At 68.5% G+C, this 27,725-nt stretch overlaps 6 protein-coding genes across 6 annotated transcripts; 5 read left to right on the forward strand and 1 right to left on the reverse strand.

Annotated features, from left to right (window-relative positions):
- The first annotated feature begins 948 nt into the window (after positions 1-948).
- On the forward strand, positions 949-2,303 carry LOC309887846 (uncharacterized protein). Its single transcript, XM_082779844.1, has 4 exons — positions 949-1,347; positions 1,515-1,611; positions 1,708-1,777; positions 1,861-2,303. The coding sequence occupies exons 1-4, from the start codon at positions 1,012-1,014 to the stop codon at positions 2,009-2,011; spliced, it is 654 nt and encodes a 217-aa protein (XP_082635970.1). The 5' UTR covers positions 949-1,011; the 3' UTR covers positions 2,012-2,303.
- A 262-nt stretch (positions 2,304-2,565) lies between these two features.
- On the forward strand, positions 2,566-3,495 carry LOC309887888 (uncharacterized protein; the record flags this gene model as incomplete). The annotated part of the gene is made up of 2 exons (XM_082779917.1): positions 2,566-2,895; positions 3,316-3,495. 2 exons carry the CDS (start codon positions 2,566-2,568, stop codon positions 3,493-3,495), a joined length of 510 nt encoding a protein of 169 aa, XP_082636043.1.
- Positions 3,496-3,724: 229 nt separating this feature from the next.
- LOC309887889 (uncharacterized protein) lies at positions 3,725-4,689 on the forward strand (the record flags this gene model as incomplete). The annotated part of the gene is made up of 4 exons (XM_082779918.1): positions 3,725-3,866; positions 3,995-4,127; positions 4,217-4,300; positions 4,469-4,689. 4 exons carry the CDS (start codon positions 3,725-3,727, stop codon positions 4,476-4,478), a joined length of 369 nt encoding a protein of 122 aa, XP_082636044.1. The 3' UTR covers positions 4,479-4,689.
- Positions 4,690-7,032: 2,343 nt separating this feature from the next.
- Positions 7,033-9,771, forward strand: PLVAP (plasmalemma vesicle associated protein). Its single transcript, XM_082780016.1, has 6 exons — positions 7,033-7,455; positions 7,718-7,808; positions 8,027-8,616; positions 9,133-9,265; positions 9,385-9,463; positions 9,549-9,771. The coding sequence occupies exons 1-6, from the start codon at positions 7,078-7,080 to the stop codon at positions 9,553-9,555; spliced, it is 1,278 nt and encodes a 425-aa protein (XP_082636142.1). The 5' UTR covers positions 7,033-7,077; the 3' UTR covers positions 9,556-9,771.
- Positions 9,772-10,207: 436 nt separating this feature from the next.
- GTPBP3 (GTP binding protein 3, mitochondrial) lies at positions 10,208-14,954 on the reverse strand (the record flags this gene model as incomplete). Its single annotated transcript, XM_082779919.1, has 9 exons — positions 10,208-11,615; positions 11,725-12,000; positions 12,112-12,277; positions 12,464-12,607; positions 12,690-12,762; positions 12,892-13,094; positions 13,188-13,274; positions 13,816-14,060; positions 14,917-14,954. 9 exons carry the CDS (start codon positions 14,952-14,954, stop codon positions 11,384-11,386), a joined length of 1,464 nt encoding a protein of 487 aa, XP_082636045.1. The 3' UTR covers positions 10,208-11,383.
- A 2,340-nt stretch (positions 14,955-17,294) lies between these two features.
- On the forward strand, positions 17,295-26,964 carry ANO8 (anoctamin 8; the record flags this gene model as incomplete). The annotated part of the gene is given in 19 exon segments (XM_082780277.1): positions 17,295-17,333; positions 17,336-17,399; positions 20,200-20,310; positions 20,496-20,628; positions 20,726-20,864; positions 21,213-21,309; positions 21,663-21,779; positions 21,858-21,985; positions 22,266-22,427; positions 22,628-22,780; positions 22,866-22,992; positions 23,090-23,145; positions 23,233-23,307; positions 23,519-23,662; positions 23,946-24,626; positions 24,718-24,909; positions 25,033-25,164; positions 25,302-25,412; positions 25,531-26,964. Coding segments are annotated over 19 exon segments (3,339 nt in total). The 3' UTR covers positions 26,209-26,964.
- Between the last annotated feature and the right edge of the window lie 761 nt (positions 26,965-27,725).

Below are 27,725 nucleotides of genomic sequence, written 5' to 3' on the forward strand. Positions count from 1 at the left end.
GCGTTGTGGGGGTACCACACAGGCTGCAGCCCCCTGCACTGGGACCCCCAGAGCTGGGGACCCTCCCCATGCTCCAGGTACCCCAAAACCTGCCTGTCCCCACACTCCAGCAGCTCACACGGTTATTTTGTGCCCCGGGGTACCCCATATTCTGGGTACCCCATACCCTGGGTACCCCATACCTTGAGTACCCCATATTCTGCATACTCCATACCCTGGGTACCCTATATCAGGGGTACCCCATAACAGAGGTACCCTATACCCCCATTTCCCTATACCCCAGGCACCCTGTACCCCAAGTACCTCGTACCCCAAGTGCCTCACACCCCAGTTTCCCCACACCCCAGGTGCCCCACAACCCCGTTACCCCACAGCCCTAGTTCTCCTGTATCCATTTGTCCATACCCCATGCACCCCACAGTCAGTGTACCCCACACTTCATTCCCTCCATACACCAGGTACCCCATAGTCCAAGCGCACCGCACCCCATTTTCTCCATACCCCCCCCCCCACTCTGGGCACCCTGTACCCCAATTACTCCATCCCCATTCACCCCATACCCCGAGTTTCCCACACCCCAGTTTCTCCAGACCCCAGGGACCCCCAACACAAGCACCCCATGTCCTTTCTCCGTACCCCATCCCCCTCTTTGCCCTGGGGGATTCCCTGCCCCGTGACCCTGGTCCCATGGGGCTCCCCGCACCCCCACAGCCCCCCAGCTCTGCCCCCAACCCTAAGACATAAGACTGGGGCACAGGGGAGTGGTCCCCACAAAACCACCCCAGACACGGGGTGCCGGGACGACCCCGCTGGACCCCCTGCCGCCGTCCCACCCCCTTCCCAAAAGCAACATCCCTCCCATGTGCCCCTCTGCGTGTGCTGCGCTTGCAAAACCCGCAGGATTTCCTGAAAAGTCCCGCTATTGGGGAAATGAAACCAGGGCTCGGAGATCCCTCCCAGCGCACGCGTGCGCTCGGGTGGCCGCTGCATTCGCAGCGCGGCGCGGGCAGGATGGAGAACTGCTGCCTGCGCTGCCGCCTCCTCTACAGGCAATGCTGGGGGATGTGCGTGGGCCTGGCCATCGGGGTGGTCTTGGTGGTCGTGGCCACGGCCCTCGTCTCCTCCCGGGAGTCGCTGGGGGGCTCGGAGAGGCTGGAGGAGCTGGGGACGGCGCAGGAGGTGCTGCAGGAGAAGGTGGCCGCGCTGTGGCAGGCGCTGGCTGCCACCGACAGGTCCCTCGCCGAGGTGCTGGCTGTCACCAACAGGTCCCTCGCCCGGGCGCTGGATGTCACCAACAGGTCCCTCGCCGAGAGGCAGGGGCAGTGGGAGAGCTGCAGAAACGAGCTGGTAGGTGCTGGGGAAATGGGGAGGGGGAGGTCCCTTACTGGGACTCCCCCCCCCCCCCAAGGGGAAAGGGGTGCGGGGTTTGCTTCGCGCTGCTCCCAGCCCGGGGAGGGGGAAAAGAGCTGGTGCCTGAGGCCGTGTCCCCTGTCCCTTTCTGTCCCCGCGCTCAGGACACGGTGAAGAGCAGCGTCTCGGAGCTGACACGGCGTTTAGCCCAGCTGCAGAGCCACGGGGATGAGCAGAAGGCCAACGTGGGGCAGCTGCAAGGTGAGCACCGGGGACACCCCGGTCCCTGCCCCCTGGGACACCCCTGTCCCCCTGCTCCCTGACCCTCACCCGCTGTCACCCCCCCCCCCCCTTTAGAGGACAACAGGGAGATCAAGGAGAAGCTGGAACAGCAGCGGCAGCAGCTGGAGGAGGCGCAGACGGACAGGTGAGACCCCCGCTCCCCCCTGCTCCCCCCACGGTGGCCCCAGCCCCGTGCGCTGTCCCCTGACTCTCGCTGTCCCCCCCCAGGAGCAATCTCCAGTCGCAGATCAGGGACGCTTTGGCAAGGATCCGGTCCGCACAGAGCTGGCATTCGAGTGGCACCGGCGCGATGCTCCCCGGCGTGGCCATGCCCCTCGTCCTCCTGGCTCTGCTCTTCCTGGGGACGCTGCTGCTTTGAGCACGGAGCCGCGAGAACACGGACCTGGCTTGTACCCCGGCCCCGCGGGGCAAGGGGGGACGGTTCCCATCCTGCTGGTTTGGAGCTGGTGGTGGCAGTTCCCACCATGGGGACGTCGAGTGGGAACACCCTGGGGAGGTGTTCTCCAAAATGCTGGCCCCTGTGCGATGGGGAGGGGGCAAAGGCAAAGGGACGGAGACCTGGCACTGCCCTGGGGCTGCTTTTAAGCAAGGGGTTCACAGATACTGTGCGGTTAGGTGGGTTTGAGCTATTTTCCAATAAAAACTCATGAAAACCCAAAGTGTTTTGTTGCTCCAGCATCAGGCCAGCCCCCCTCCCGGCACGGCGTGGGTTTGGCCCGGCCGAATTTACCCACGGCCGGGGCCGAGCACCCTCCCACGCGCTGCGCAAACCAAGCCCGTGATGGGCTGTGACCTGCGAGAAACCACAGCCCAAAGCGGCGCTGGGCAGAAAAAAAACCCCCACGGGCAGCACCCGGAGCAACCCGGGCACACCCCGGGCGGCCACGAGCGTCCCCGTTCCCCCTCCCCGGCATGGACCCCGCGGTGCCCAAAGCCACGCTGAAGGTGCTGGGGCTGTGCGCGGGGCTGCTGGTGCTGGTGGCGGCGGTGACGGTCTCGGTGGCCGTGCTGCTGTGGCGTTCGGAGGCTCTGGGGATGCTGCGGGGCTGCCGGGAGCGGGCTGCCAATGAGAGCCGGGTGCTGGAGCTGCGCCTGGCCGAGCTGGAGCAGGATCGTGCCCGGCTGCAGCGCACCGTGGCCGAGAGCGCGCGGGCAGAGGATGCTCGGCGCCGGGAGCTCGCCCAAGCACGCCAGGAGGGCAAGAAGCTCAATTCCAGCTTGGCGTCCTGCCGGGAGCGGGCGGTAGGTGCTGCGGGGATGGGGACTGGGGGGGTCCCCGACCCCTCAGACCCTGGTTTGGGGTTGGATGCATGTGGGGAGAGGAACGCTGCCCAGGAAGGTTGGGGAGGCGGCTCCTGGCGCGGCGCAATGGTCAAGACCGTGTTGATGCTCCGTCTCCGGGGGGATTTGGGGCAGGCTCGTGGAAAATCCCAGTGGCAGTTGGGGTGTGGAAAGCCCCCCTCTGGTTCCTCGCGCCTGGCTGGGGGGCAGCTATTCTTAGCAGCGCCCAAACCGAGGCACTCCACACGTATAATTAACCCATCCCAAAGCAGCCACCGAGGCCGGAGGCCGGTGCGGAGCTGCCTCTCCTCTCCTCTCTTCTCCTCTCTCCTCCAAGGTATTTTTAGCTGTGGACCCAGCTGGGAAAGGGCTTGGCCCCAGCGTTGCGGCCGCGGCCGGAGGAAGAGCGGGGCCCACCTCTCCTCTGCCATCCGGCCAAACAATGGCCTGGAGGGGCTGGAAAATGCTCCGGCGTCCCCGGGGCTGGCGCCGGCCGCGGGGACACGGCTGGAGCGAGCTCACGGAGAGCAGGAGCCCCCGGCCCCCACGAGGCACCCGTAGAGGCTGAGCAGGTCGGGGCTCCCTCTGTGCCCCCCGTGCATCCTCACCAAGGCTGCGCTCAGGCTGTCCAGGCTTTGCTCCAGGGGATGAGTTTTTCCCCCCAAATCCACATCCCCACCTCCTGGAGAAACCTCCCCAGCGTGACGAGGGGGACACAAAGTCACCGGGAGCACGAGGGGTTGCTCTGGGGACACCGGGGAGGGCGGGCAGCAGCTGAGGAGCTGGGACGATGCTGCCCACCCCATTCCCACACCGCCGTGTCCCCTGTCCCCAGGCCAGGCTGGAGGCCAACGCCACGGCGCTGCGGGACGAGGCGCTGGCGCTGCGGCACGAGCGGGCTGAGCTGGCCCGCAGGAACGCGGCTCTGCAAGGTGCGTCCGTCTGTCCGTCTGTCCGTCCCCTGGGACCCCAGCCCCGGGGTGCTGACCTTGCCACCCCCCCCCCGGGGACGATGCCCAGCCGGGTGGCTCAGGTTTTGGGGTGCCCCTTCGCCCCGCAGAGGAGCTGGCGCAGGGCACGGAGGAGGCGAAGGGGCTGCGGCGGCAGCTGGAGGAGGCGGAGGAGCAGCGGCGAACGCTGCGGGCACGCGGGGAGAAGTGTGAGGCTCGGCAGAAAGAGCTCGAGAAAAACCTGTGAGGGTCCCATCCCTTTGCTGTGCCCTCCCCTGGGTGCCCCCCCCAGGGCTGCGGTGCGCCCTGACACGGCTCTGCTCTGCCCGCAGGAGGGACTACGCGGCCGAGGCGGAGGCGCAGCGACGGCGGAGAGTGGGGTCCCGCACGGCCAGGCGCAGGTGCCCCCCTTCCCGGTACATTTTGTGGGGGCTGCCCTGCTGCTTTGTGGGGTCAGGGGGCTGGGCACCTTGGGGAGGGGGCTTCTCCAGCACAACCCCTCGCGGGCACAGCTCTGCAGGTGCCATCGCGCCCCTTTTGTCACCGGTGTCCCTGCTCACTCGAGGCTGTCCCCTCTCTTGCAGGAAAGGCTGAAGCCCCGCAGCATCCTTCCTGCCCCCCCCCACCCCCTTTTTTACCAGCACACCGACCACGCTTGGCTACGGCACCGCCACCGCGCCGGCACGGCCGCGGCCCCCTCCTGCACCCACCCGGGCTGAGCCGAAGCGGGGTGCTGGGGGTGCCGGGGCCGTGCCCATCATTCCCAGTCCCACAGCGCCCCTTAGCACTGGGACCCAGCAGCAGCTCAGCCCCGCTGTGCCGGGCAGCATCAGAGCGGAGCCGTCGCAGCGAGACCACCGGCGCTGCCCTCGCCCACGTCCCCCCGCACCGTGGGCACCCAGGGGCAGGGCTGGGGCTTTTTGGGGTGCTGGAAGCTTTTGCTGGCCACCACCTGCTTGTCGCAGCTGATTTATCGGAACAGGATCACGTCCCGAGGTTATCCAAAAGGGTTTATTAATCATTAACTGCGTTTATCCGCGGATTAAACAGACGTGGTGGTCAAGCACCTGCTGTGGTTAACCTGCGGTCAACCCCCCCCACCCCTCCCGGCTACTACTCACCTAAAAATGAAGCCAGTTCACGGATAGAAAATAATGCTTAAGCTTGACGGGTACAAAATATTGCTCAAGTTTGGTCCAGAAACATCCCATACGTGCAGAGACGTCGCTCACCTCGCCGCAAGCACCGGTGCCGGGTCAGGGCTCTCGGCCTCGAGGGATTTGGCACAGGGGGGGCTCCGCACACCCCAGTGCCTGCAGACACCCCTAGCATGAATTCCTTGACCTGCAGCCAAAAGCATGGCACGATTTTGGGGTGTGCACAGCTCAGCCAACTCCAATTAGCCCTGCTAATTAGCAGCACCCCAAGAGCGGGCAGCAGGAGGCAGAGGGAGGGCACTTGGCAACCCCGGGCACCCCCAGGGTGGGGGCTGATAGGGGCTGTGGGGCCGAGCTGGGGAGGGGGGTGGGAGGGGGTGTGGGGACAGGGACCAGCAGCTGCTGCTGTTTCGCAGCCACTTCCCAGCTCCTTTGATCTCCTCGAAGGACGGTTTCCAGGAAAGGTGCCGATTTTCCTGCCGCTGCCACAGCGATATCCTGTGCAGAGGGCAGGGCGGCTGCGAGAGGCCGAGCGCAGGCATCCGGCCCCCCCCCACCCCCCAACACACCAAACCCTTGAAAATCGCCCCCAGCGACCCCCACGGTGGGCAGCCAGGCGAGGCTGAGACAAAGGGGGGGGGCTGCAATGGGGTCCCAAACCCAACGGTCCCATACCCAACGATTTGGGATGGGCAGGTCCCGTTCCCCATGGCCCGACCTCGATGCAGCGCCAGCCCTTGGCACAGGAAGGATTAATTATAGACGGGCGGCTAATTGGAAAATGGGACAAAGAGGCAGGGTGGGCACGTGGCAGGGGGACTGAGCCCCCCAGGGATGCCCCGTGGGGATGCCCGGGCACCCCAAAGGACGCAGGGAGCCCTCGGGGACCGCGTGGCCGCGGCGAGCATCCCATCGGTGAAGGCAGCGCCGCGCCGGGGTCCGGAGCCAGCAGCGGGGTCAGGGGCCAGCAGAGCCCAGACAGCGTCCCCACGGCGGGGCCGGGGGGGAGCGGAGGGGGTGAGTCACCGTTATTTGCAGCTCAGGAAGGAAACGCGGTAGCTGAGAATGGATTTGGGACCGACACCGTCCCCGGCACCGCAGACACTCGCAGGCCCCAGGGAGCGTGGCACAGCGAGAAGGCAGGAAACGGCGAGCAGCTCGGCTGCGGCGGGGTCAGCGCCAACACCTCGGCACCCCCCCGCTGAGCCCCCCCCCCCACCGGGGTCTGGGCATCCTTCGGTGCCGGCTGGGGAAGGGCCCCAAGGAGCGGGGATGGGGACGCACGCGGTGGTGGGGACCCAAAGGCGGCCCCGTTCAGCACAGAGCTGGGATCCGGGATGGTGGAGATGCTCCGTGTCCCAGCCTGTCCCCAAGCTGGGCGTTGTGTCCCCCCCCCGGGCTCACCGCTCCGCTCTGGGGACCCCAAATCAAGCGGGACGGGTGGCTGCAGCCCCGCACCCCCGTGGCACAGGATGGCAAAGCCCCCGGGGGTCCATCCTGCACATGCTTGGCATCCTCTGCAGCCCCATGGATTGGTGCTGATGCAGGCAATGGGGTCAAAGCCACTTTTGATGGGGTTTGAGGCCACCTTTGATGGGATTTGAGACCACCCCATGGGCCGGGGCACCCCGCCTGGCCTCTGGGCTCCCAGCCCCACGGCTGCACCCACCCTCACCCATTCCCCACCCCGGCACCCTGCGGTGCCCACATCCATCGCCGATTTCCTCGTGTGCGGGGCGAGGCGGGGGAATGGGGTCCCAGGGGAGAGCTGATCCCTCATGGGGGGGGGGGGGGAGAGAGGCTGCGCTTGGCCCCCCGTCTGCCAGCAGCCGGGAACAATAGCCCTCCTGCAAACAGAAGCTGCACTGTGATAACCCGGCAGGTCCCGAGGCATCCGGAGAGGCAGGAAGGAGCCCAGCAGAAGGAAATATTAAATAGAGCAATATAAACACGGCTCCGGGGAGCAAGCTCCACCCCGGCGCGGCCCCATTGAAAGGGGCTGCCGTGGGGTGGGGTGAGCAGAGCCGCGGGGGAGCATGGAGAAGAGCGGCTACGCCATGGCCAAGTTCGGGTTGGAGACCAAGGAGGCGATGCCCAGGCGGGACTGCGGCTTCTACATGAAGTACGTCTTCCTCTTCACCTCCCTCATCCAGTTCCTCATCATCCTGGGGCTGGTGCTCTTCATGGTCTACGGCAACGCGCACGCGGGCACCGACACGCACCTCCGGCTGCTGGAGGAGCAGATGCAGGACCGCTACAACAAGATCATCACCCTGAGCGGCAGGAACGCCAACCTGACCCGCACCCTCAACACCACCCTGAAGGAGAAGCAGGGGCTGCAGGGCGCCCTGCAGAAGGTGCAGCGCGAGCTGGACAAGTGCAACAGCAGCCAGCTCCCCAACGCCACCCCTAAGGTGAGAGCTGGGATTTGGGGGAGGGGGGGTGGAAACCCTATTTAACCCACCCCCAAGGGATGGAGGAAGGGGTTTGGGGTGGGTGGTGATGATGTGCCCCCATCCCCAAGCCCTTGGAGCGCCCATCAGTGGGGTTTCCACCTCCTGGGTGAGCCCCCGGGGCCACCGCTGCCGACTGGGGGGGGGGGTGGTGCCAGAGGGAGGTGTTGGGAGGGGGGGCGTCCTACAAACTGTGCTGACCCCCTCCCTTTCCTTCGCCCAGATGCAGGAAATGATGAAGGCCATCGTCTTCCAGAAGTTGATGCTGGACGATTACCACTTGACCGTCAACCTCATCAATGCCAACTGCAGCGGTAAGGGGGGCCCCGACCCCAACCCACCATCCTCCCCCCCCACCAGCCCTCCGGGGACCCCCAGCACCCCCAGGGCACCCCCCGAAGCACACCTCTCCCCCCTGGGGCCGGGCAGGGACATCACCCCGCGATGCCACATGGGGTGGGAGAGGGCGCAGGCGGGCAGGGGGGGGGCACACCATGCACCCCAACCCTCTGCCCCCCCTCACCCCGTGCAGCCGAGAAGGCGCAGCTGCGGAGCCAGCTGGACCAGACGGCCCTGGCGAGGAAGGAGCTGGAGAACAACTGCGCCAAGGGGAGCGCGGAGCTGGCCAAGGCCAAGCAGGAGCACGAGGGCTGCCAGCAGGAGCTGCTCAGGACCCAGACCCAGCACACGGCCACCAAATCCCAGCTGGAGCTGCAGAAGCGCGAGTGCAACCTCCTGCGCTCCGAGTTCAGCATCTCCCTGCAGCGCATCAGGGACACGATCAACCCCTACAGCTGCAGCTCCACGCACGAGGACCTGCGGCGGCTGATGCAGCGCGCCGAGGAGTTCTTCCTCCAGCAGAAGAACCACGAGGCCGTGTACCAGGAGAAGGGCGCCTGCGAGCTGAACCTGCTGCAGTGCCACTTCAACGGCACCCGGGTGAGGCAGGAGCTGGAGAAGCGGCTGCAGGAGGCCGACAAGCAGCTGAAGGGCGGCCAGGAGGAGAAGAAGAAGCTGCTGGCGGAGAAGGAGCAGCTCGGCAAGGAGCTGGGGGAGAAGAGCAAAGCCGCCCTGCAAACCAACTACTTGAAGCAGCAGCTCAGCATCTGCGAGGGCTCCAAGGTGAGGGGGCAGCTGGGGCACGGGGACAGCCCCGGGTGACTTCCACGGCCGCTTCGGGAGGGCGCGAGGCTGGGCACACACAGCCTTCTTTGGCACGGGCACTTTTGCACGAGCACCTTTGCACGGGCACTTTCCAACCTTGCTTTTTTACCCCTGCGTTTTCGGACCCGCACTTTCTCCCGTGCGCTTTTGCACGGCCACTTCTCCACGTGCCTTTTTTCAGCCTTGCGTTTTTTACCCCTGCGTTTTCAGACCTGCACTTCTGCCCGTGTACTTTTTCCCGTGCGCTTTTTCCCCGTGCGCTTTTCAGCCTTGCATTTTTTTACCCGAATTTTTGGTCCTGCGCTTTTGCCCGGTGCCGCGGCGCACCCCGGGGCAGGGACAAGCGGCGGTGCCACCCTTGGACCCTGCTCCCCAGAGGTGCCGGGAGCCCTCGGTGGCCATGCCGAGCGCGGCACCGGTCCCGTGGTGTGGGACAGGGCCCTGAGAGCCAGCACCGTGCCCCCTGTCCCTTAGCGGATTGACACCTTCGACTTCACCGGCTTGTGGGTGCCGGGGACCCTGGGGGGCAGCGTGCGACCGGGACCCTTCGCCAGCCCCAGCTCCTACACGGATTCTCTGAGGAACCCCAGCATCTTCAGCAGCATCAGTGAGTCCGTCCCCAACCCCAACAGCCCCCCGGTCATCCTAGGGTGGGCACCGACCCCCCCCCTGCAACGAGGGTCCCCCTCCAGGCTGGCTCAGCCCCCGCTGCTCTCGCCCCACCAGGCAAAATGAGCATGGAGGAGATGGAGCGGTTGCTGCAGAAGCTGATGGAGCCGCACGTGGCCACGCCGAGGAACCCCAGGTGAGGGGGGGGGGGGGGGGCGGGCGTGGGAGAAGCCCCCAACCCCCGGGTGCAGAGCAGGGGCCTGATCCTGCTCTCCCTGCAGCGGCTAGCGGCCGAGCGGCGCGGGGGGAGCCGCGGCGAGGGGCTGGAGGACAGGAGCAGGACAAGCCTGGAGCGGCGTTTCCCACTGCACCGATGGAAAACTGCAAGCGGGAGCCAGCGGGGAGCGGGGTCGCATCCCCCCCCCTATTTCTCCCCTTCCCCACCCAACCCAAGCCACCCCCTCCCCACACGCTCGGAAATAGAGGCAGCGCTCGGCACCGCCACGGCTCTCGCCATGCGTCTGCTGCGATGCCCAAAGTGGGGGGGGGTGGTGGGAAAAGAAGTGGGAGGAGGGGGCGCAAAGGCCAGGGCCGAAAGGGGAGTGGGGGGGGGAAAGGGAACATCCCGTCCCCGCTGCAGATGGGCAGCCTGGAGGAGGAAACGGCAGCCAGGAAGAGCGCGGTGGGGAGGCGGGGGGGGGCTGTTCCCAGAAGGGGCCGAGCGGCGGCCAAAAGGCTGCCCCGAAATGATGGGGATGGGAGGGGAGGGGAGGGGGGGCGAGGGATGGGGGCACGAGGGGTGGGGACCCCCAGATTTAAAGGGGGAGGGGGCTGTGGGTTCAGGCGTCCCTTTGGGTGGCCGCAATCCTCCCCCCCCCCCACGAAACCCACCCCCGATGGCAAACCCGGAGCTTTCCCCCCCCCCATGGGACCCCCTCGGGCACCAGCGCCGTGAGCCCCCAGCCCAGGAGCAAAGCCCAGGCAGCCCCCCCACCCCACATACCCACCCCCCCCCAAATCCCTGGGGTCCCTGGCATCCTGGTTTTTGTCACGCAGGGTGTGGGGGGGCCGGTGCGCAGCAGCGCGTGCAGGAGGGGCCGAGCCCGGTGATTAATCACCGCTGCCACGCTCTGATTTATGGCCCCGATTTATGGCCCCGCTTCCCTCGCCTTCCTGTTTAAAGAAGCTTTTCCTGACACCCCTCCTGCCGGGACGCCCCCCTCCCGCGCTGCCCGCACGCCACCAGCACCTTGCCCCTGGCACGTAGCACCCCGGGGCCCACCGGAGGGTCCCCGACCCTAACCAGCACCCTTGGGTGCCATTTGGGACCCCCCCCACGCCACACAAAGCCACGTGATGTGGGTGTCCCGAGGCACGGGGACACCACCGGGTCACCCTGTCCCCAAAGTGCAGGGACAGGGTGGGATGGGGGGGGGGGGGCACAGCGGGGCTCAGCCCCTGCCCCCCCCCGTGCAGCCCAGCTGGGGACCGCAGGGACCCCCTTGCTGCTGGAGGAGCCCCTGGGGATCCACTGCAAATAACCCCAGACCCCAAATGAGGGGGGGAGAAGGACAAGCACCCCCAGGAACCCCCACTTTTAGGGCCTTCCCCAACCCCACCGAGCCCCAAGCAGCCACAGAGCAGGTGGGGGTGAGAGCTGGGGGGCACCCAGGCACCAAACTGGGGCTGTGGGGCCACGCTGGGGGCTGGGACCCCAAAAACCACTGCCCTGGGGAAGGCGTTTGGGGTGTCAGGACGAGCCCCGCATCCCCCGGAGCCCCGTGCCGTGCTATGGGAAGGAGATGCCCAGGGGTGAAGCCAAGGTTTTTCCATTCCAGACACTCCAGCTCCTTGTTTATCCTCCTGGCCAGGAAACGCGGCCTTTCCCACTGCTTTTTTTCCATAGCTGGGGCTCAGGACATACTCCCCCCACCCCACAGCCAAGGGAAAAAAAATAAAAAAAAAAAAATCACAGCATCCTGCCACGGGGACCGCAGCGGGGGGCACAGAGGGGGGCAGGAAAAAAGGATGCCAGAAGCAACCCAAGGCACCGCGGTTTAATCCTATTACTGGGGTGAGGTGGGAGGGGGGGGGGCCGTGCCCTGGCTGCTCCCCGTCACTTGCCGACGCAGAAATCCCTGAAGATGATGTCGAGGACGTCCTCGGCCCCCACGTGCCCGGTGATGCGCCCCAGGTGCCGCCGCGCCAGCCTCAGCTGCTCGGCCGCCAGCCCCAGGTCCCGCGCGCGGTGCCGGCCGTAGCGCGCCAGGGCGGCCGCGCAGTCCCCCAGGTGCTGGCTGTGCCGGCGCTGAGTCAGGCTGGGCGAGCCGGCCAGGGGGTCTCCGCACCTAGGGAGGGGGCAAAAAATAAAAAAACCCACCCTGCAGCACCCCCCCGTGCCCGTACAGGGATGGAAAAAGCGGTGTCCCCTCCCCAAAACCCGCCCCGTGCGCTTACAGCTGCGCCAGCTGCTGCCCCAGCAGCTCCAGCAGGCGCTCGGTGCCGTCGCCGGTTTTGCAGGAGAGAAGGGTGGCGGGGGGCACGGGGGGGCCCTGGGTGCAGGCGGCACGCAGAGCCCCCGCGTCCCCCCTCAGCAGGTCGGCTTTGTTGAGCACCAGGATGCAGGGGGCGGCGGGGGGCACCAGGGACCCCACGGCAGCCCCCAGCGCCGCCGGCTCGGCGGGCACGGCCGTGGCGTCCAGCACGGCCAGCACCAGGTCTGCCCGCTGCAACCTGCGGGGACAGGGGCACGGGGCCACATCCTGACACCGTAAAATGTGTGGGGGGGTGCCCCCCAATCCTGTCTGTGTCCCCCCCCCCCCCCAATCCTGGTCCCCAGCTCACCGGTCCCGTGCGCGGCTGACGCCCTCGCGCTCCACGGGGTCGGTGGCGTCGCGCAGCCCGGCGGTGTCGCTCAGCACCACGGGGTAACCGGTGACATTTAGGGACACCTCCACCACGTCCCGCGTGGTGCCCGCCACCGGCGACACGATGGCTGCCGGGCGCTGGCCTGGGGAGGGGGGAAAATGGGGTGGGGGGGGGGGGAGGGAGACGGGGAGCTCAGGGTGGGGGCGACGCCGGGGACCTCCTGGCCGCGCAGCGTCATCGGGGATGGGGAGGTGGCTGCTGTCCCCAAAATGAGGGGATGGGTGGGGGGGTTAAATGTCACCAGCAGCCCCCCCCGCGCCCCACTCACACAGCAGGTTGAGCAGGCTGCTCTTGCCCACGTTGGGGGGGCCGGCGATGACTGCGTGGACCCCCCCGCGGAGCAGCTCCCCCCGGCGCCCGTCCTGCAGGTGGGCTCCGAGCTCCTGCTCCAGCGCCCGCACGGCCGCGTCCACTGCGGGGACACGTCGGTGAGGGGGGGGGGACACACGACAGCAGGGACAAGGTGCCGTGCCCCCCCCCCGCAGCCCCCTTACCTCGAGACAACACCTCTTCCTCCACGTTGTCATCCTCGCTGAAGTCGATGTAGGCTTCGAGGTGGGCAAGAGCCTGGGGGGGCAGCGAGGGGGACGAGGCTGCGCGGGGCCGGCCACCGCGTCCCCAACCCACACCACGCGCCGAGGGAGAAAAACCCAAGCACCCGGACACCCCCCCCACCCCAAAAACACCCCCTTTTACCTGGGTGAGGGTCTCGCTCCAGCGCTGGTAGAGCCTCCCCAGCTCGCCCTCCATCTGCCTCAGCGCCTGGCGCCGCTGCGCCTCTGTCTCGGCGTGGATGAGGTCCCCGAGCCCCTCGGCCGCCGTCAGGTCCAGTTTGCCACGGTGGAAAGCTCGCCGCGTGAATTCGCCCGGCTCGGCGGGGCGCAGCCCAGGTAGGCGACCTGCCACGGGGCCGACGGGTGAGCCCCGAGCTTGGGGGAGCACCCCGGAGTGCAGGACCCCAGGGGATTGAGGTTGGGGTCGGGGGCTCTCACCCAGCGCCCGCAGCACGCCGCTCAGCACCGCCGGCCCGCCGTGCACGTGCAGCTCGGCGCAGTCCTCGCCCGTGAAGCTGTGGGGACCTGAAGGGTGCGGGGAGCCCCGGGCATGGCTCGGATGGGTGGCACCGGGGGTCCCCAAAGGGATTTGGGGAGGGGGGAGCAGCAGGGAGCCCCCCACCAGCAGCAGAGTTTAGGGTCAGGGACAAGGGGGTAGCGTTGACCCCACACAGCCCCGATGCCACGGTGCTGGGGACGCCAAGAGGGGCTGCACTGTGCCATGGGGGGCACGGAGACCCCCCCAAAAAACCCCTTTCCAGGCACCCAGACCCACAGCACCAGGGATCCCCATAGGGATTTGGGGAGGGGGAGCAGCAGGGAGCCCCCCACCAGAGGCCAAGCTTAGGGTTGGGGACAATGGGGCAGCGTTGACCCCACACAGCCCCAGCGCCACAGTGCCGGGGACGCCAAGAGGGGCTGCACCGTGCCACGGGGGGCACCCAGCCCCCCCCCCAAAAAAAACCCTTTCCATGCACCGAGACCCCCCCCAGGCACCCAAAACCCACCCTGAGCACCCAAAACCAGCCAGGCACCCCCCCACACCCCCCCCCCTTTAACCCCTAACCTGGGAACCAGACGACGAGGCCGCGGTCCAAGGGCTCGGCGGTGGCGGGGTCCCGGATGCGGCGCAGGGCCATGACGCGGGGGGGGGGCAGCTGGGGGCGCCCCGTGAGGCTTTTTAGGGCCCCCCCGCTGCCCGGCCCGCTGGTGCGGATGACGGCCACCCCGCAGCGCCCGTGGCCGGAGGACACGGCGAAGATGGTGTCGCCCCCCAGCGCCGTGCAGCACAGCCGCTGCTGCGCCCACCTGCTGGGGGGGGGGCGTGGGGGGGCGTAAATATTGTGGGGGGGGTCCCCACGCACACCCCAAAATAGAGCAGAGGGGTGTGACGCCCCCCCAAGTCTCCTCGCCCTATGTATGGGTGCGCCCCTGCCCCTTGCAAACTGACCCCCCCCCCCGCCCCACCAGGGGTGCGCCCCCTCCCTGTGCACCCCCACTGGCCCCTGGGTGTCCCCCCCCTCCAACATCACCCCCAAGGGTGCCCCCCCATCCCCCCCCCCCTCCATGCAGACCCACCTCTGCGGTCACCCCCTCCCCAAATACACCCCCCCCAAATGCACCCCCCAAACCGCAGGGCCCCCAGCCCTAAGCGTGCCCCCCCCTTACGTGCAGCCCCCCCCGTGCACCCCCCCTCCCATGTATCCCCCCCAAGCAACCCCCCCGTCCACCCCCTCCCCCTGCAGACCCCCCCGTTCCCCAATGCACCCCCCAGCCCCGTGCAGCCCCCCCCAAAGCCCCCCTTGCCCCATGCAACCCCCCCGTGCACCCCTTTTCTCCCTGCAGACCCCCCCTTCCCAGTGCACCCCCAGCCCCATACAGCCCCCCCCCAACTCCCCCCTTCCCCGTGCACCCCCCCGTGCCCCCCCCATGCACCCCCTCCCCATGCACCCCCCCCATGCACCCCCTTTCTCCCTGCAGACCCCCCCTCCCCGTGCACCCCCCTATGCACCCCCCCCGGACACCCCCTCCCCATGCACCCCCCCCAATGCACCCCCCCCCAATATGCACCCCCCCAATGCACCCCCCCAGCCCCCCCTCCCCACGCACCCCCTCCTCCCGGTACCCCCCCCAAAATGCCCCCCACCCCCCCCCAAGGTGCCCCCACCTCGCCCCCGCCGCGCTCAGCGCCCTGCGCAGCGCCATCACCCCCCGGCCCCCTCCTCCTCTTCCTCCTCCCCTCCCCTCCCGGCGGCCTCGGCGCGGGAGCCCCGCCGCGCCCGTGCGCGCCGCCCGATTGGCCCGCTCAGGCCGGAGGGCGGGCTTTACGCCGAGATACCGCTTCTGATTGGGCGGCGGCGGGGAATGACGCGGCGCCGCCTGAAGCCGTGCGGGCGCCAGCGCTGCCGCCCGGCGTGGGGCACGGCGCTGCGCGGGGCTGGCCGAGGGGGTCCCCGCTGGTGCCCCCCGGTCCCCTCCGGTCCCTCCCGGTTCCCCCTGGTCCCCAGCGGGCCAGCAGCGCTGCCGGGGCTCAGTCTCGTCCCCCACAGCTCGGGGGTCCCCCTGGTGGTCCCCCCCAGGAGGTGGAGGGGGTGCAGGGGATGGAGGGGGTGCAGGGGGTGCAGGAGGGACAAAGGAGATGCAGGAGGTGAAGGGGATGCAGGGGATGCAGGGGGGATGCAGGGTGATCAAGGCAGGGGTGCAGGAGGGATGCAGGAGATGCAGAAGGATGGAGGCAAAGGATGCTGGCAGGGTGCAAGAGATGCAGGAGGGATGCAGGAGATGGAGGGGATGCAGGAGGGATGCAGGGGATGAAGGAGATATGAAGGAGATGCAGGCGGTGCAGGAGATGGAGGGGATGCAGGAGGTGCAGGGGGGATTCAGGGTGATAGAGGCAGGGGTGCAGGAGGGACACGGGAGTTGCAGGAGGGATGCGGGATGATCAAGGCGGGGGTGCAGGAGGGGTGCAGGAGGATGGAGGCAGGGTTTAGGGGATGCAGGAGATGCAGAAGAGACACGGGAGGGATGCAGGATGGGGGAGGTGTGGGTGCAGGAGGTGCAGGATGATGGAGACAGGGATGCAGGAGGGACACGGGATGAGGGAGGTGTAGATGCAGGAGGTGCAGGAAGGATGCTGGATGCTGGAGGCAGGGATTCAGGGGACGCAGGAGAGACAGAGGGATGCAGGAGATGCAGGATGATAGAGGCAGGGATGCAGGAGGGATGCAGGATGGTGGAGGCAGGGATGAGGTGGGATGCAGGAGAGACACCGAGGGACACAGGAGGGATGCAGGAGGGGCGCAGGATGATGGAGGCAGGGATGCAGGCTGGATGCAAGAGATGCAGGAAATGCAGGAGGACACAGGAGGGATGCGGGAGGGATGCAGGAGATGCAGGAGCACCACAGGAGTCCCAGCGATGCTGCAGCCCACCAGCACCACCCCTGTACTTTACAAACCCTTCTGAGCCCACCACCAATCCCCCAGACCCCCTCCATGGACCACGAACACGGGGCCAGGAGCCCAAGGGAGGGGACGCAGCAGCGAGGAGCGGCTCCAGCTCCAAGGCCACGGGGGGGGGGGGTCTCAAAAAGGGGACAGGGACGGGGATGGGATGGTGGCCAGGCCTGGCTCGGGCAAGGAGCCAGCTCGTGAGCCCCGGCGGCAGCTGGGTACGGTTCCTGGTGGCACCGCGTCACCGCTGGCACCCGGCGCCGGCCCCAAAATAACCGCGGGTGCTCAGAGCTGGGGGGCAGGGGGGGGGCAGACCTGTCCATGGGGGTCCCCAAGCCTTGATGCTCACACTGCCATAGGGATGGGGGTGCCTGGGGGGGGCTGCAGCGGGATCCCCACCCGGTGACACTCTGGGGGTTTCGGGGGGGGTCATTGGGGTTGGTTTGGGGGGTGGGGGGGGGCAGGGGAGGGCTCCCAAATGTCAGCGGGACAGCACGGCCCAGGTCGGGTTCCCTGCGTGCCTCCACCCGAAATAACCGGGCCTGGGCATGGTGCCGGGGGGGGGGCGGGTTAGGTGGGGGGGGGGGGGGGGGCAGGGATGTGGGGCAGCTTGGGGGCTGGGGGGGGGGGGCGAATCGAGGGGCTGGGATGTAGGGCAGGAGGATGGAGGGGGGGCACGCAGGAGGGGGGGCGATGCGGGGGTGCATCGTGGGTGGGGGTCAAGCGGGGTGGGGGGGTGCTGGGGATGGGTTGGGGGGGCGGCGGGAGGGGGGGGGCAGGGATGCTCCGCACCCTCCTCTCCACCCCGGGGGGGTGATGGGAGAGGGAAGGGGGGGGGTGATGGAAAAAGGGGGGTGGGGGTGAAGGGACTCCTGGGTCCCCCTGCTCTGCGTTGGGGGGGTTGGAGGGGGGGGGGGGGGGCGCTGCGCTCCGCCGCCTTTGTCCCTCCTCCTCCTCCTCCTCCTCCTCCCGGCCGGGCGCGGCGGCGGCGGCGGCGGCGGCTTCGGGAGGCTTCGGGAGGCACCGAAGCCGCTGCGGTCCCCATGCACCGATCCCCGCCGTGCCCCCGCCGCGCCCCCCGGTGCCCCCCACCATGCCCGAGCCGCCGGCGGCAGCTCAAGAGGGCGAACGGCCCCCCGGAGGCCCCCCCCGGCAGCCGACGAACGAACGGAGCCGCCGGCCCCCGCTGGCGTTTTGGGTAGGTGGCACCGGGGATGGATGCGTAAAAAAAAGGGGGGGGGGGGCGCACGGAACCGGGAGGAGTCGGCCCCCCCCTGGGTTTTGGGGGGGGAAAGGGGCCGCTCCCTGCGGCTCAATGCGGCGGGGCCGCTCGAGGAGGAGGGGGGGGAGGTGGTTTTATCCCCCCCCCCCACCTCTTTTTGTGCCAGCCCGGGGGGGGTCGTGGTGGTCCCAGCACGGCTCCGTGCTGCCCGCACCCCCCCCCCACCCTCCTCGCCTTCTCCTGGCTGTTTGGGGTTTGGGATGGATGCGCGTCCCCCCCCCCCCCCCCCAAACCCGGACCGCTCCGTGCGCCCCCCCCCCACCAGGACAGGGCGCATTCAGGGGGCTGCGCACCCGAGGATTTATCAATTGATCAATGCCCCCCCCAGGGCAGCTGGGTCACCCCCATGCCATGCGTGTCCCCCCCCCCCGCCGTGGAGGTCCTTTTGTCCCCCCTTGCCAAGTCCGTGCCCCCCCCCCAGATGGGGTCCGTGCGCCCCAAGGGCAGCGGGTGCAGGACGAGGGCTCTGCCACCGGGTCCCCAGGGTGGGGAGGGGGCTGCAGGAGAACGCGTGCCCCCCCCTTTGCCCCCCCAAGCAGGTGACAGCACCGAGGACGTGGCCAGGCTGGGACATGGGGCGGCACGGGGGGGGAGCGTGACCCACTTTGTGCCCCCCCCCCCTCGCAGCAGGCAGGTCCGGCCTCCAAATGACGCCCGCCTCTGCCCCGAGCGGCCGCAGGTTTCACGGGGGGGGGGGGTGTAGGGAAGGATTTTGGGGTCCCCAGAGCCCTGCGGCTCCGGTGACCTTACCCCAAGGTGAGCGGGTGGCTGCGGGGACAAGCGGGGAGCGAGGGACAGCGGCGGCCCCGCAGGCTCGGTGGCTCTGCCGGCGGTGGCACCGGTGGCACCGGGAGGGGACGTGGGGCAGGAGGCAGGGACAGCCCCGTGGCCAGGGGGGGGGGGTCAATGCGGTGTCCCCCCCCCCTCCTCCCCATGGTCAGGGGGACAGGACCCGCGCTCAGGACCCCCCTGCGGTTCCTCCACGTCTCTTCCAGTGACCTTGGGCAGGAGGAGCCCCGCTGCGCCCCGAGCGGCCGAGCCCAGCTTTGGGGTCCCCGCGCCCCCCATCCCGCAGCTCCTCGGGATGCAGGGGGGGGGCTCACACTTTTCTGGGGGCCTCGCGGTGCGAAGCGGGGCGCTGTCATGGCCTTGCACACATGGGGGCACGCACACACACACGTGTGTGTGTGTTGGGGTGTCCGTGCGGTGCCCCCTCCCCGGCCGGCCGCTCTCCCAGCTAGGATTTCAGCTCCCCGTGCGGGGCGTAAATAATTCAGCCGGCTGGTGGCCCTCTGGGAGCCTCAGCACCCCCAGCCGAGCAGGATGGGTGCTCGTCACCACCCGTGCCGGAGCAGAGCGGGGGTCCCACTCAGGCTGGGGGGGGGTCGCAGTGTGACGGGCAGGGTGCCTGCACGGAGCAGAGCTTGGGGACCCCGCGGGGACACCCCCGTCCCCACACCCGAAGCGTCTCCCTCCCGGCACCCTCGCGGCCCTACAGCTGTGCCAGCACCCACAATGCCGGGTTTGTGCTCGGCCAGGCCCTGCCTCGCCGCCGCGAGGGCGTTTTCTGCGTGCGGGGTGGGCGAGGGGTGCCCCCGGGGTGCTCCAGGGGTGTCGGGCGAGCCGTGCCGAGCAGCCCGGAGCCGTCCTGCTCTTTCGCCCACGGTGCGGGCACAGGGCGGCTTTTCAGCTCGGCCCCTGCCCACCCGGAGCCGCAGGCAGTGGGGGAGATGAGTTTGTCGGGTCTCAGCCAGCGCTGGGGCCCTGCTTTGCTTTGGGACGGGGAGCCCGGAGCTGGGGCGCATCCGTTGGGATGGAGCAAGTCTGGAGCAGGTCCGGAGCAGGTCCGGAGCAGGTCCGGCATTTCCTGTTTTTTGGGGCCGGCGTGCCCGGTGCCAGCAGGATTTCCTGTGCCCCGGGACCTTCCCAGCCCTGGGGCTGGCTGTTGTGACATCCCCTGTGCCCTGGCTCAGCAGGGGGAAACTGAGGCACGGAGGCGGCCGGGTGCTGCTGGCGTGCAGGGGGGGGGACCTGATGGCATCGTGGGGGCCTCGTCCTGCCCTCCCTGCCGGTTTGGGATGCGCCGGGTCCCCGTCCAGTGTGAGAGAGGCGATGGGGGCACCGGGCATGGGGACAGCGAGCCTCCATGGCACGGCCACCCCAGAGCAGGACGGGGGCTGTGTCCCTACAAAAGCCCCAGCCGGGGGGTGACAAGGGGACCCTGGGGACCGTCCCCATCCCCGCTCTTCACAGCGGCACGGGGCCTCCCCGGGTTTCCATGGAGACCGGCTGCTTTTTCGCTCTCCCCATTTTTCCTGCCATTTTCCATCTCCCGGCGCCGCGGCCCTGCCGGAGCCCGGCCTCACCGAGGGGCCGCGGGCAGAGGTGAGCACGGGGTGGGGGGTGGGGGGGACACCCAGGGTGGCACCGGGGATCCCAACCCTGCCAGGTTGCGCCACCGCCGCCTCCTCCCCGGCAGCTGTCGGGGCTTTTTCGGGCATTGGGAGCTGCCGGAGGAGAAACCTGAGCCGGGGCCGGCGTCACCTCGCTGCGACCCGCTGGCACGGCCACCGCTGGGGACACACCGGGGTCCCTGTCCCCTTGTTTGTGCCAGCAGCTGAATCATTGTTGATTCGGGGTCCGGATCCGGGTCGAGGTGGGGGGGAGGCCTGGGGGTGCCCGCGGCCGTTCACCCCCTTGTCCCCCCCCCTGGCAGACAAGCTTTTTGGGAAGCGGCTGCTCCAAGCCGGGCGCTACATCATGTCCCACAAAGCCTGGATGAAGACGGTGCCCACGGAGAACTGCGACGTGCTGATGACCTTCCCGGGTAGGGAGATGCGTGGGGTGCCCGCTGCTGCTTCGGGTTTGGGGAGGGGGGGAGGTGAGGAGGGGTCCGATGGCACCCGGAGCTCCTCACAGCCCCGTACCCGCGGTGGGGACATGGGGAGGGACGGGGATGGGGGACACGGGGACAAGCGTGGGCCGGTGCGAGCGGCGCCGTGCGCCCCCCAGACACCACGGACGACCACACGCTGCTCTGGCTGCTCAACCACATCCGCCTGGGCATCCCCGAGCTCATCGTGCAGGTCCGGCACCACAAGCACACCCGCGTCTACGCCTTCTTCGTCACCGCCACCTACGAGAGGTAGGCTCCCGGCCACGTCCCCGGCCCTGGGTGCATCCCCCCCGTCCCCCCCCAGCGCCCTCAGCCACGTCCCCGGCCGTGTCCCCGCTCCCTGCAGCCTCCTGCGTGGGGCCGACGAGATCGGGCTGCGGAAGCCGGTGAAAGCCGAGTTCGGCGGGGGCATGCGGAGCTTCTCCTGCGAGGAGGATTACATCTACGAGAACATCGAGAACGAGCTTTACTTCTTCACCTCTCAGGTGGGGCACTCAGGGGCGAGGGCCGGGGGGCAGGGACACGGGGACATAGGGCAGGGACATAGGGAATTGGGGCAGGGACACATGGATGTGGGGCAGGGACACGTGGATGTGGGGCAGGGACACGAGTCATCTCCCCATCCCCATGTGAAAAAGGGGATTGGAGACCCCCTGGCCCAGCTGGGGACCAGGTTAAACACCCACAAGTTGGGGACAGGAGAGGTTCAGAGGGGACAGGAGAGGGCAGAGGGTGGGGAGGGGATGCACAGGGGGACACGGGTGTCACAGGAGGGGTGCTAGGGGCCGGGCAGGGGGGCTCACCCCCGGGCTCACCCCGCTGCGGTGCTGCAGGAACGGCAAAACATCATCAGGTACTGGCTGGAGAACCTGCGCGCCAAGCAGGGCGAGGCGCTGCACAACATCCACTTCCTCGAGGGGCAGCCCATCAGTGAGTACGGCACGGCACGGCACGGCCACCCCCCCCTCCCCCCAGCCACCTCCCCACATCCCAGCTGTGCCACATCTCACCCCCAGAGGGTCCCCGGGGTGACAAACAAACAGGGTGACAAACAGGGTGACAAACGGGGTGACAGCGGGCACGCGGTGCGCACGCCGTGCCGCGGCCAGGGTTGGGCACCGAGCCCCGATCTTCCTCCATCACCCCAAGCCCACCCTTCCCATTATCCTTACCCCAAACCTCGCCGTGCCAGGCCTGGTTGGGGACACATTTTGGGGACCCGGGGTGAGGGGGGGGGGGGACAGCAGCGTCCCCACGCCTCACCCCCTGTCCCCGCGGCGCAGTCCCGGAGCTGGCGGCCCGCGGCGTCATCCAGCAGGTCTTCCCGCTGCACGAGCAGAGGATCCTCAAGCGGCTCATGAAGTCCTGGGTGCAGGCGATCTGCGAGGCTCAGCCGCTCGGTGAGGCGCCGGCAGAGGGTCCTGGGGTGGGTTATGGGGGTCCCGGCCCCGCTCACCACCCCCCCCCGGCCCCCGTAGATGAGATCTGCGACTACTTCGGCGTGAAGATCGCCATGTACTTCGCCTGGCTCGGCTTCTACACCTCGGCCATGGTGTACCCCGCCGTCTTCGGCTCCATCCTCTACACCTTCACCGAGAGCGACCAGGTGCGAGGAGGCTGGGAAATGGGGCAAATCCCCGCTTTTTTGGGGACGTCTCCCTCCCCGCTCCAGCCTTTCCCTTTGATGCTTTAATGCCCTAATTGCTGCGGAGCTGGGAGGCTCCTAATCCCATCAGCTGCTTAACCGCATCCCGAGCCCTCAGGGCAGTGGGATCGGGGTCTAGGAGGCTCCCCAGGACCACCGGATGGGGTGGGGGCTGAGCTGGGGGGGTTGTGGGGACAGGAGGGGACCGACCCCGGTGCGGTGGGTGCCCTCCACCCCGCAGACCAGCCAGGACATTTGCTGCGTGGTCTTTGCCATCTTCAACGTCATCTGGGCCACGCTCTTCCTGGAGGAGTGGAAGCGCCGCGGGGCCGAGTTCGCCTACAAGTGGGGGACGCTGGACACCCCCGCCGAGTCCATCGAAGAGCCCCGGCCCCAGTTCAGGGTGAGCACTTTTTGGGGGGTCCCCATGGAGCTGAGCGCCGTCCCTCCGGGTCCTGTGTGCGCAAGGGGGACTCGAGGCACCGGGGCTGGTGCACAGAATTGGCACCATCGTGATGTCTGTGGTTGGTCCTGGGGGTCTGAACTGGGTCCCCCCGAGGGCAGCACTGGGGTCACACGCTGCTGTCCCCCCCAAAAAATTAGGGCATTAAGAGGATCAGCCCCGTGACCAGCGCGGAGGAGTTCTACTACCCGCCGTGGAAGCGCCTCCTCTTCCAGTGCCTGGTCAGCCTGCCCGTCTGCCTCGCCTGCCTCTCCTTCGTCTTCCTTGTCATGCTGGGCTGCTTCCAGCTCCAGGTGGGTCCCAGACTGCGTCCCGGCACCTGGGGGGCTTCCACACAACCCCCCCCTTTTCCCCTCTTTGCTGACCCCATCCCCGTAGGAGTTCGTGCTGAGCATCAAGGAGCTGCCCCGCATCATCCGCTTCCTGCCCAAAATCGTCCTGGCCGTCATCGTCACGACCTGCGACGAGGTTTACAAGAAGATCGCCTACTGGCTGAACGACATGGGTGCGTGGGGGCCGGGGGCAATTTGGGGGGGGGGGCACGGCGGCGGGGTTGGACGCGGGGACCCCCCCCCCAAAAACTCACCCCCTCGGCTCCGCAGAGAACTACCGCCTGCAGAGTGCCTACGAGAAACACCTCATCATCAAAATCGTCCTGGTAAGGGGGTGGATGGGGAGAGGGGGGGGGCACAGATGAGGGTCCTGGCGGCCGCCCCGCGCTCACCCTGCCCTCTCTCCCCCCCAGTTTCAGTTTGTAAATTCATACCTAAGTCTTTTCTACATCGGTTTCTACCTCAAAGACATGGAGCGGCTCAAGGAGGTAAGGAGGCAGCGCACGGGGCCGGCGAGGACCACCCCCCCCCCCCAAAAAAAAAAAAACTCCCCGATGCCCTCGGATGGACAGACGGACGTCCTCGAGCCAGCGGCACCCGCACCCGTCCCCCCCCCTCCTGCTGTCCCCGCATGCCGCGTCACCGCTCACGGGTCTCTCTCTGTCTGTCTGTCTGTCCGTCCTTCTGTCCCTTCCACAGCTCCTGCTCATCTTCTCTCTCTCCCAAAGCCTCATGCGTCAGCTCAAAGAGGCTCTCCTCCCCTTCATCTTCCTCCACCTCCACCTCTCCCTCATCTTCCTTAAGGGCCTCCTGGGCTTTTGCTGGAGACTGGGAGTATCCAAAGTAGGAGCGGGGAGGGCGGGGGGCCGTGCATGCCACCCCCGACCCCCCCCCCACGCACCCCAGCCCCCGGGGGTCCCGTCCCCACCACGGTGGCCCGCACGAGGCCGGCGAGCTCGGTGTTACTGGGGTGAGGGTGGCACCGCTTTAGGTGGCCCCCCCCCTCTCCAGCAGCGGTGTGGCCACGGGGAGGAGCGGGGACCCCGTGGCGATGGGGGCGCGGGAGGGGGACACCCGGGCGCTGGCACCCTGGGGTGACAGCGGGTTGCCCGGTGTCCCCACGCAGATGCTGGCCACGCTGCTCATCACCCGCCAGTTCCTGCAGAACGTCAAGGAGGTGTCGCAGCCCCACCTGTACCGCCGGCTGCGCCGGGGGGACCTCAGCCTCCGCAGCCTCCGCGAGGTCGCCCACGCCGTCCTCCGCCTGCTCGCCCGTCCCCGAATCCCCCCAGCCCCCGGGGCAGCCCCCGAGGGGTCGCGGGGCGAGAAGAAGTGTCTGAACGGGGGCTGCGGGGTGCCAGAGGAGGAGGAGGAGGAGGAAGAGCGGCGCGAGTCGGATTCGGAGGACGAGAGCGCCCTGGACTGCGGGTTGAAGCTGAAGAAGGTGAGCTTCATCGAGAAGGCCGAGCGGCGCGGCACGGAGCCCGGCGGCCCCGAGGACGAGAGTTTCCTGGAGGAGGGCAGCCCCACCATGGTGGAGAAGGGCATGGACCCCGCCTCCGTCTTCGAGCTGGGCGAGGATGAGGATGAGGCCGAAGGCCCCCCGGGAAGCCCGGTCAAGGCAGCTGAGCCGGTCGCCGTCCTGCGGGGAGGTCGGAGGAGGAGGGCGGCCGAGAGCAGGGAGGAGGAGGAGGGCGAGGAGGAAGGGCGCAAGCGGAACCGAGCCTCCTGGATCGACCCGCCCGAGGAGGATTACTCCACGCAGCTGACGCAGGCGGAGGTGGAGAGCTGCATGAAGAAGTACGAGGTGAGCTCCGGCAGGGCATGGGGGGCATCCTCCCCAAGCCCCGCTGCAATGCCTTCCTCCTCCTCTTCCTCTTCCTCTTCTTCCTCCCCAGGACACCTTCCAGGACTACCAGGAGATGTTCATCCAGTTCGGCTACGTGGTGCTCTTCTCCTCCGCCTTCCCCCTGGCCGCCATGTGCGCCCTGGTGAACAACGTCATCGAGATCCGCAGCGACGCCTTCAAGCTGTGCACGGGGCTCCAGCGCCCCTTCGGCCAGCGGGTCGAGAGCATCGGGCAGTGGCAGGTGGGATGGGGGCCACCGGGGGGGGCCGGGATGGGGGTCTCGGGGTGGATAGGGGACTCGGGGGGATGGGAGCGGGCTGGCCGCAGGCTTCCAGCTCATCCCCCGGTGCCGTCCCTCGTGCAGAAGGTGATGGAGGCCATGGGCGTCCTGGCCATCGTGGTCAACTGCTACCTGATCGCCCAGTGCGGGCAGCTCCAGCGCCTCTTCCCCTGGCTCAGCCCCGAGGGAGCCATCATCTCCGTGGTGGTGCTGGAGGTACGGCGCTCCCTTTGTTATTGTAGGGTCTCCCGCTGCGCTGCCCTCTCCGGTCCCCGTTTCCCCACCCTCCCTCCCCGTGGGGTGCATTTGGGGGAAGGGGACGCTCAGCGTGCCCCCCCCCCGTGCCCCCGCAGCACTTCGCCCTGCTGCTGAAGTACGTGATCCAAGTGGCCATCCCCGACATCCCCGCCTGGGTGGCCGAGGAGATGGCGAAGCTGGAGTACCAGCGCCGCGAGGCCTTCAAGGTAGGCGATGCCGACGGGGTAAAGGGGGTGCGGGGGGGCAACGCGCCCCTCGGGGCCGTGCACGGAGCAGGGACGTCCCCCGAGGCGCCCCCGTGCCCGACGCGCTCCCCGTCGGCAGAAGCACGAGCGCCAGGCGCAGCACCACTTCCAGCAGCAGCAGCGGCGCAAGCGGGAGGAGGAGGAGCGGCAGCGGCACGCCGAGTACCAGGCCCGCAAGGAGCGCGAGTCCAGCCGCGACGAGGCCAAGCCCGAGGCCGCCGGGCAGGACCCGGCCCACGAGAAGAGCCAGGGCAAGGGGAAAGGCTCCGGGGGCGCCTCGCACGGCTCCGACAAGCCCAAGCGCCCCAGCTCGCTGCTGGCCACCAACAACGTCATGAAGCTGAAGCAAATCATCCCTCTGCAGGGCAAATTCCTCTCCGGGGGGGCCGGGGCCGGCAGCACGGCCGCCGCCAGGTCCCCCCAGTCCCCCACCGGCAGCGATAACAAACTCCCCGGCTTCCTCAGCTTCAAGTTCCTGAAATCCCCCGAGACTAAGAGGGACGCAGGGACCGAGAAGGTCCAGTCGCCCACCAAGCCATTCAACCCCGGCAAGCTCTTCAACTTCGGCAAGTCCGAAGGGGCCAGCGGCAATGGGGCCGCGGCCACCGCCTCCCCCCAGCCCCGACCCGGCCCTTCCACGGATGGGGGCGAGCGGCCGGGCCCCAGCAAGTCCCACCTCAACGGGGTGCCGGAGGACGGGGGCCGCGAGGAGCCGGAGCCGCGGGCGGAGGAGGAGAGCGGGGGCTATAAACTCTAAGGTGACGTTTCGGGAGCAAGCACGGGCGTGCTGGCCCCGCGCCCTGCACCGTCCCCCTCCGTCGCATCCCCTCGCGCCCCTCCAGCCCCCCACAGCTGGGACCCGCAGCCCCCGGGGGGGTCCGGACACCCGAGCGAGGCACCGTCGGTGTGAGCAGCAGCAGGGCCCGGCCGTGTCCACGCGTGGAGCGTCCCCTCCTGTGCCTCCGGCAAATTCGGGACGGGCAGGTGAAATCCCGGTCCTGCTCCACGGCTCCGGCACCCAAAGGGACGAGGGGAAATTCGGCGTCCCCAAACCCACCGGGAGCATCCCGCAGAGCCCCCGTGGGCGAAGGCAACGGGGCTCGGCCCCACGTCTCCGATGGCAGAGGAAGGAGGCGGCGCGAGGAGCCCGATTCACCCGTGCCTACCGCCACCGCCGCGTCCTCCTGCACCGACCGGCGCCGTCCCGCAGCCTCGGCACGGGTCCGGTCCCGCCGGCACGGGGACGTTCCCCCGGCCCCAACACCGGCCGGGAGGGAGGGGGGGTGAGCGGCGAGCGCCGGCCACCCGGATTCCCATGCATGGGCAGCACTTCTTGCACTAAAACAAAACAAAACAAAAAAAAAACAAAAACAAAACAAGGCAAGCGGCTCGCTCCCGTTCTTCGTGCGACGGCTGGAGGCGGCGGAGGCGAGAGCTCGGAGCAGCCCGGCCGTGCCCCAGCGACGTTCCCCTTCCCTCTCCGCTTTCTTCTCTCGTGGAATTAACTCGCAATAAGGCGCTCGCACACGTGGACGTCCCGGCGTGGGGTGGGGGGCACGCGATGAGGGGTGTGTGGGGGGGGGTGGGAGCAGCTTCGCTTCTGCCGGGGCCGAGATTTTGCCGCCGCCGGGTCCAGGCTTTAGCGCTTTGGGAGGGGGCTTCCCGCGGCTCTGCTTCGCTTTACGGGGTGGCAGGGGCCGGGGTCAGGCCGCTGCTCGCCGTCCCCTCGCCCCCCCAGCTCCGCTCGCTGCCCCCGCCCGTTTCCAAAGCAAGCAGGGGGAAGGGAGGGCTGCGGCCGCCCCATCACTGTGCCTGGCCCAAGGCCTGGGCTGTAGAACACGTCAGGTTGTTTTTCCCACCCCGTTTCTCCCCAAAATGCGTGTTTTTGGGTTTTTTTTGTTCCCCTTTTGTCTTTGAACCAAGCCATTTTATTCAGCAATAAGGCCAGGGGGGCACAAAGGCTCTGCTGCTCCACTCACCTGCGCTGCAGGGGCGATGGTTTGGGGCTGATGGGGGGGCTCCTTGCACCCAGCTTTGGGGTCCCCAGGGGGGCACGGTGGGGCAGAGCAGCCCCCTCGGCCTCCCACGGGGCTGGGCACCACGCTCAGTGCCTGCCAGGCACGAAGAGCAGAGGATTTCTGGGGCGAGATGAGGGAAAAGGGAGCAGCGGGCTCCACGGTGCTGAGAAACTGGGGCAAACGGGGCCCAAAAAGGACGGGAGGAGCAGCACGGCCGCGCCCCGGAGCTGCTGCTCGAAGGGGAGCAGGAGCAGCA

Source organism: Aythya marila, assembly GCF_965140915.1.
Source record: "Aythya marila genome assembly, chromosome: 27".
Lineage (NCBI taxonomy): Eukaryota > Metazoa > Chordata > Aves > Anseriformes > Anatidae > Aythya > Aythya marila.